This window comes from Rhea americana, unplaced genomic scaffold (assembly GCF_003343005.1).
Source record: "Rhea americana isolate MKP2758 unplaced genomic scaffold, rheAme1 scaffold_287, whole genome shotgun sequence".
Classification (NCBI taxonomy): domain Eukaryota; kingdom Metazoa; phylum Chordata; class Aves; order Rheiformes; family Rheidae; genus Rhea; species Rhea americana.
In genome coordinates, this window is record NW_028186409.1 from 6106 (window position 1) to 13730 (window position 7625).

Sequence of the window (7625 nt, forward strand, 5' to 3'; positions counted from 1 at the left end):
CAGCGGGCGCGAAGGCGCCGCCCGCCCCGCCGCCGCCGCGGCCCGGAGGGTCCCGAGGTGTCCTCGGGTGTCCCAGCGGGTCCCAGAGTGTCCCAGAGTGTCACCACTGCATGCCAAAGTGTCCTCGCTGTGTCCCAAAGTGTCCCCGAGTGTCCCAAAGTGTCCCCTCGGTGCCCCAAAGGGTTCTCTTTTGTCCCAAAGTGTCCCCTCGTGTCCCCAAATGTCTTTATCGCGTCTCAAATAGTTCCCTCATGTCGCAAAGCATCCCGTTGTGTCCCAAAGTGTCCCCTTGTGTCCAAACGTACTTCTCATGTGTCACAGCATCTTCCTTGTGTCCCAAAATATCTCGTGGCCTCCCAAAGTGTCCCCTGGTGTCCCTGCTCTGCCCCAAAGCATCCCTTGTACCCAAATATTCCCCACTGCTTCCTCTCATGTCCCCGCCGTGTCCTAAGCATCCTGTTGTGTCCTGAAATATCCCCGCTGCATCCCAGTGTGTCCCCATCGTGTCCCAACGGGTCCCCACCGAGTCCCACACCACTCCTGTTGTATGCTAAACTGTCCCCCTCCCATCCCAGAGCATCACCCCGTGCCCAAACTGTCCCCGTCACACCCCAAGGTATCGTCATCACATCTCACGGCATCCCTGTCGGGTCCCAGTGCCTCCCCATCATGTGCCTAAGCATCCTTGTCACGTCCCCTGGTGTCCCCGTTATGTCCCAAACCGTTCCTGCTGTGTCCCATACCRTCCCTTTTGTGCTCTGTGTTGTCCCCGTCGTGTCCCAAACCATCCCCGTCGTGTCCCAAAGGGCACCTGGGGGCAGCTGTGATCCTGCCCTGACAAAAGCCTGAATTTGATAGCAACAGCTTCGGGGACAGAGCAATGCAGGGACCCCCCCCTCCCCCCCCCACCGTGTCCCCAGCTTTGCTGTCCGTGTCTTGGCTGTCCGTGGGCTCTGGTGGACAGAAACACGGAAACGTGGCGTTTCTGCCACGGGGTGGTGCAGCGCGGCCGGGCACGGCTGCCGGATACGCGCCCTCTGCCCCGGGGAAGCGGTTCGGCGCCCGGCACCCCTCCGCAGGGCCGAGCTCTCTCCCTCGTGCTCCCAAAGCACCCGCATCCGCGGCTTTGCAGCCAGGATTAAAGCGACGCACAGCAGATCCGCTCCGGCGGGGGCAGACGGAGGAGCGGGACGGTCCCAGCACTGCTCCGGTGCTGGGTGCGCGAGTTGTCCGCGKCTCTCTGCCCTCCTCCGCCTGCCCCAGGTCTGGGGACAGTCCCCTACCAGACAACGGGGCCCCTTTTTGCCCCCAACACCGGGCTGCCCATCTCTCTGCACCCCCCCCCAAAAGCTGTGTCCCGAGAGCCCCTGAGCCCCTGGAGGGACATTTCTGACGTGAGGTGCTGGGGGTCCTTGCGCCCGTTCCGCCAGCCGGACCTACCAACAGTCATAGCTGCTTGCACAGTGGCACGGTGCCACCGGCTGCGTGCAGGACACAGACCCGCTGTCCCCTCCGCCCCCTCCCCAGCAAAGCATCACATCGGAGGGGGACACTGGGGAACAACGGCGATGCAAGGGGAGGAGGAAAATTAAAACGCTGTAGTGGGCAAGGAGAGGAAAAATGGGGACCATAGACAGTCGGAGCAGGGAAGCGCATCGTGGTGAGATGTGCTCCTCTCTGATGCCTCCAGCCATGCCCGGAGGGATTCAGGACTGTTGGGGGGTCCTGTTCCCACAGGGCTTGTCTCAGTGGGGGGATGGCCACGGGGGGCTGTGATCAGAGGGACCCTCCCCAGCCCCATGTGCCCCTTGGAGCTCAACCTCCATGTCAGGAGCTGCTCGCTTCYCGAGGTTGATTCCCTGAGATCACCAACCCCACCGGGGACAAGCAGCAGAYGACAGCGATGGCCGAGGATGACTGTTTCTTGTGCCACCAGCTCTGGCACTTGTCCCTTGAAYCACGTCCTGGGTTCATGTGGCTTGTGCAGTCAACGGTGTGGAGTCTGCCAGGCCACCGGGCTCTGGCCCTGCCTGTTTATTGAACCAACGATCGCTGCCACCATGGTCCATAGTCTGAGGMTAGGCCAGCGTTATGCGATGCAACCCCAAGAGTCCTTCTCTTGCTATTCTGCTCCTTTGAGTCCCTGCCACTGTGCTTGTCCCTGCACGTCCCTGTGCTGCCAGGCTTAGCCGTCTGGGAAGATGTAGCTGTATTGGTTCAAGATGTGCTCCACTATCTGGTTCTGGAAGACCATGTGCATGGCCATGTTGCCCTCCTCGCTCGCCGGTCGCAGCAGCGTGGGGCCAAACACGATGGCAACGCTCTGCACTGACATCCGGTTCTCCTCCTTGTACTCGATCACCCTGCGGGGAGAAGGACAGTGTCACGGTGCCATCAATGCCCCCAGTGCCCTTGATCTGCCACCAGACTTGACCCCAGCCCATGTGCTGGCCCCACATTCCTGCCAATTTGGCCCTGGGACCCTCTGCCCKCTCTCCCTTTCTGCCAACCTGCCCAGGACTGGCTTGGCTCACAGGGACCAGGTGGCTTACAGCTGCCACTCATATTTTGGACCCCTCTATGGCTGGCTGTCCCTGGTCCCTGGGATGCATGATGGGTGTTACCTGCAGAGGTGTCGGAAGAGGACTTTCATGGTGTCGTGGTTGGCGGGTGGCAGGGAATACACTAGGTCGCGGACGCACCGGCTCCGCCACATTGGCTCGTGCATTTCTGCAAGGGAAGGACAAACAGGACATGCTGGGGTGCTGGATCTGTCCTGCAGAGCTGGGAGCCCCATCTGGGGCCTGCCTGATTGTGGAGATGGGGACAGGGATGGAGTGGGGCAGATCTCCACGGTATGGCTCCTGCAGCACTGCAGGAATCTCTCCTAGGTCCCAGGGGTGCTGCAAGGACCCGCTCACGTCCTGGGGTGTCCCTGATCTGGCCTCATCCCCAGCATTGTTCTCGGCCAGGGTGGGTTCACCCATCGTGACTGGTACCTACTGCTGTCCCCAGTGCTTGGTGGGGATGTCCCTTCCCTGCAGTCTCCTCCTACATTGACCCTGGGATGGTCTCAAGGAGGGAACCATCCCTGTGGAACCACCTCACAGCTCCAAGTCTTTGCAGTCCAAGGAGGAAGAGGTTTTGGAGGTGAAATGTGATGGGAAAGTGCAGAGGGCACATYGGCACTGAGGCTGGACCTGTCTCCTGGACTTACGGATGGCAGCGATGAACTTGTCAAAGTAGGCGAAGGGGAAGAGTGGCTCTGGCAGCTCACGGAAGAACAGCTTCAGGGCCCCGGTGATGACGTGGATGTCCTCCCACCGCCCATCATCCAGGTCGAGATGCTCATCTGTGGGGATGCTCATCAGGCAGGTCCCAGGACACAACGTGGGACCCACACTGTTTGCAGGCTGTGCTGCCTGTGCAGCCCAGCAGAACTGGACGGACTTCCCCCTGGTCCCGATTGGTTATCCAAGCCCACATGGATGGCCGGGACACCTTGGGGCTGCCCCTGCCACCCTTGGCTCTCCCACTGCTCTGGGGCTCTTTGCTCCTGCACATAACAGARTGAAAGCAAGAGGAAAAGCAAGCCAAGCTTTGCTTGAGCAAGCTCCATGTGCACCCCTCAAATCCTCTCCTATCTGGAGAGATCTGCTTAGCAGATCCCTGCTGGGGCCCAGCTCACTTTGGCAAGACCAGTCCAGGACAAGCCAGGAATTGTGGGGATTTCCCAGAGTTCGAAGGAGGGGAGAGGATCTCCACATCCATGGAGCTCCCATCCTTTCCTCTCCAGCTGAGTACCAGYGACATTTCACCCCTTCAAGCTGGAGCCCCTCATTGTGTGAGGCCCTCAGAGACCCTCAGCTTTATGTTTGTATCTTATTTCCARTATGGATTTTTCCAGATGTGATTTTTCTGCCCCAGGAAAAGATGCCCTGCAAGCTGCAAAGTGCTCCCAGCATCCTTGGGGCTTGACTCCCCACACAAGGATGAGAAGAATCGATGGGAGATATTTGAGGGGGTAGAAGAGAAACAAGCCATCCCCAGCCCTACCGTGATCCACTTTGTAGCGCAATTTCTGGATTGTSGCCAGGTTGCCGCTAACTCGGTACAGTCCGTCTATGTCCAAACCTGGCAGAGGGCAGAAGAAAAACGCTTGGTTAGGTGCAACCTGGTGCAAGGGTGCTCCCTGGGTGCTCTGCCCRTCCTTGAGCCCTGGGTGCAACCCTACCTCTCCTCTCCACTGWCTGGATGCATTGCTGGACAAAGCGGGGCACCGTGCTCCTCTCCCGCTCGCACAGCGTTTGCAAGGAGCARCCGAACACTTGATCTGCAAAAAAACAGATGGAGAAGGTTTGAGCACGGACGATGGAGCCAAAAGGATGCCCAGAGGCAAGTCTCGAGGAGAGAACCCCCATTCCAGCAGGGRGRTGCCTGCAACACGCTGGACAGAGAKGCAGCCCTGTAAGATGTGCTAGAAACAGCCGGCTTGSCCCCCCAGCACATCCCACGAGCCCAGCCAGGCGCCTACCTTTGATGTAGCCCCGCTCCCGCAGCGACTGCAGTGTGGGCCGTCTCTGCAGAAACTTGCGCAGCTTGTTGCGCACTTTGCTGGAGTCGCTCTCGCTGCTGGCACTGCCCGTTGCCTGTCCGGATGCTGATCGAGATGGGGGAGAGGTGAGGATACCCCCAAGTGGGACCAGGGAGGGGATCGGGGCCAGGAGCTGGCTTGGGGGCAGGAAGGAAGATGCTGGGGACGTTGCTGCCTGGCCCAGACATGGGCTCGGCGCGAGGCCTCTGTGCATGTGGCCAACGTGGCACCTCTGCCATTCCTCCATGGATGTGTCCTGCTCTGCCAGCGCCACCTGTGTGTCTGTCTGTCCCAGCAGATCTGCCATGCCACGGCCCCCAAAGCTTTGCTCCTGGGGCGGAGGAGCCGCTCGCTCACCTGCAGTCCTCTTCTCTTCGATAGTTCCCAGTTTCTCCCTGGACCCAAATTCAACCCCATTTTCCACATCGTCTTCTGGAGGGAAGTCTGCGCCCTAGGAAAGGGGCAGGGTGAGATGCAGGTGCCAATCTCAAGTATGGGAGGTCCCGGAGAAGGGGCTGGCCACCGCGCAAGTGCCTGCTCACCAGCCGCCCGATACTGTCCATGATGGCCTTCTGCCATGTGGCGATGATCTGCTCCGAGTCGTGCTGGATGAGGAACTCCGAGCCTTCCCGCGTCTTCAGCTACAGGTGCAGCAGGCAGCAGTCAGGGCAGGGGCACCACTCCACTCTGCCACCCGGCTCTGCAGTCCCTATTGCCCCAGACCCGGTGCGCAGGAGCCGGAGCTGGGCCGTGCTCTAAAGATGACGCAGCCACATCCCTTGGGGAGCATCCTCCACCCCAACGTGAGCCAGCTCCACTCTGGGGCTCTGCCAGACCCTATCTGCATTTAGCCATATCTCCTGCCCTACCTTCATCATYTCTCCTGGCCCTGCCCTCAGGTGAGGCAAGGGCCGAGTTGTAGCTGAGACCGGTGCACAACTCATTGCACTAATGACCCCGGCTGCCTTCTTTTATCTGGCTTCAGCTGCTGCAGGGATGGGACTGCGCAGCATTGCAAAGCCTGGGCTTGTCACTCTGATTTCCGTATAAACTTCCCCCGGGGCCCTTTGCTATTTGCTGCAAGTTTCCTCCATGTGCAAAACTCAGGAAGAGAAACCCTGCCGTGAACATACGTGGTGGGGCTAGCCCGGATGGGGTGGTGAGGCCGTCCCTGAGTGATGTGAGCTCCTAGGAATGGGCCAGGGGACACAGCATTTCCCCCTCACCCTGGCATGGGCACAGCCCCCAACACGTTCTCAGGGACTAAATGCAATAAATCACAGCAAATCCCGCTCCGGTGGCTTTTGTTCCCCTTTGCTGCTAGTGAGAAAAACCAGAGCTGGGCAGGTGGGTCATGCATGGACCCCAGCAGGTGGTCAATGGCCCGCTGCCCCCAGGACACCCACCTCTAGGACGTTTTTCTTGCTGGATTTGTCCTTGCTGGCCCAGGTGACGGTGGCCCCTTGCAGCTCCACCGTGTGCTCCGGCGTGGTCAGAGTGGCAGGGTGTCTCTGTGGAGCCCAAGGAGATGGTGGCATCAGCAGAGCCTAGCCAGAGAAGCTAGGGCCACGAGGAACGTCTTGGGATTGCCTGCATCCGAGGCTGGGGTAAAACATCCGGACACTCGGCCCGGAGCCGCTGGGACCGGCCGAAGACAGGACCCTGCTGGGCACGTGCCGAAGCAGGACACCAGCAGCTGGGATGTCACGGGTTTGGGGGGGGGGTCAGGGCTGCTTGCCACCTCCCACACAGCAGCTCTCCGGCCCTGTAGGCAGGAGGCTGGGTTGGTTTTCCATGCCCAAAGGATGGGCAGCGTCGCGCCGCGATGCTCGGGGCGCTTGGGATTGCCGGTGGGGCTGCCGTCGTCCGCAGTGGGGGAGCAGGGGCCAGGCGCTGAGGCTGGTCCCACCACACTGGGACAAAAAACCCACAGAAGTGAGCCCGCGCGTTCACTTCCTGACACCGGCACCTCGGCGGCACCGTTTCTATTTTCCTCCRCTTCAAACACAGCTTGTAGGAGCAGCAAACGTCCCCTTGCGGGTGCGTCCCCTCCCGAGGCCCCCGGATCTCCTCTCTGCAGCCGTCTGGACCGGGGCAGGAGGCTGCTGCCACGCGGCAGGAACCGCTCTCATCTCCCCAGCCTGTACCAAGGGTGTCGCGGCTGCCGGCTGGGACGGAGCTGTGCCCGATGATAGACACCATCCCCTCGTGGGACGAGCCCCAGCCCTGGAGGATCTCAAGGTTTAGGGTCTGGGCTGGTCGCAGCGTCTTGCAGCAGCAGCGTTAACCTYGGGAAAGGAGGCCAGCGAAGCGCTGCACCGTCTTTGCTGGGTGTCGGGTGGGTGTCCACGAGGGAGGCRCACCCACGGGGTTTTAGCAGGAACCAGACATCCAAACTGCCTGTGCACGCGCTTCCCACCACGGGGGCAGCAGCGTGGGACCCCCCCCCCGCCCCGGCCGAGGGTTTCAGCCTGGCCTCTTTCTCTTCCCGTTGCAACCTTCACCGCAGGATGTTGCAAGCCGGCGCCGGCACGAGGGTGCTGGGCGCCACAGGCAGCTTCTGCATTTGGGTCCCGCTCGGGGCTTTTTGGGCTGGGGTTGGGGGCTGTGTGTGTGTGTGTGTGTGTGTGTGTGTGTGTGTGGAGGGGGGGGAATGGCCGTGCTGCCTTTGCCGCCGAGCCGAAGGCGCTGAGCTCTGCGCGTCCGAACGTTAGAACAGCCGCGCGCCGGGAGCCGCTTACCAAAGCGCCGGCGGACGAGTGCTTCGAGTCCTTGAAGAAGGTCAGGATCCCCCCTTCCAGGACAGTCCAGGACGAGCTCCAGTTCTTCCTGGGGACGAGACGCACCAGGGTCAGCCATGGGCACGCGAGTGCCGCGACGGGGCATGCCGGGGTGCGGGGCCGGACCCCTTACCGCAGCCGCTTCCCTCGGTCCGCCGTTTTGGTCCGGTTGAGCACGCCGGCCTTCTCGAGGCTTTTGAGCTGGAAGGCAAAACCCGGGTTGGGGGGGGGGGAAAGGGGTTGAATCCTGC

At 61.2% G+C, this 7625-nt stretch overlaps 1 protein-coding gene across 1 annotated transcript in view; it reads right to left on the minus strand.

The window, feature by feature from the left end:
- Positions 1-1906: 1906 nt before the first annotated feature.
- Positions 1907-7625, minus strand: part of LOC146593618 (rho GTPase-activating protein 27-like) — an 11722-nt gene continuing 6003 nt past the window's right edge. The window contains exons 3-13 of the mRNA XM_085308950.1: positions 7508-7575; positions 7336-7423; positions 6001-6105; positions 5137-5235; positions 4952-5045; positions 4535-4660; positions 4235-4333; positions 4057-4134; positions 3218-3352; positions 2625-2730; positions 1907-2363 (exon numbers count right to left, since the gene is read on the minus strand). Coding sequence (XP_085165076.1) covers positions 2186-2363; positions 2625-2730; positions 3218-3352; positions 4057-4134; positions 4235-4333; positions 4535-4660; positions 4952-5045; positions 5137-5235; positions 6001-6105; positions 7336-7423; positions 7508-7575 — 1176 coding nt within the window. The 3' untranslated portion in view covers positions 1907-2185. The remainder of the gene's footprint in view (positions 2364-2624; positions 2731-3217; positions 3353-4056; positions 4135-4234; positions 4334-4534; positions 4661-4951; positions 5046-5136; positions 5236-6000; positions 6106-7335; positions 7424-7507; positions 7576-7625) is intronic.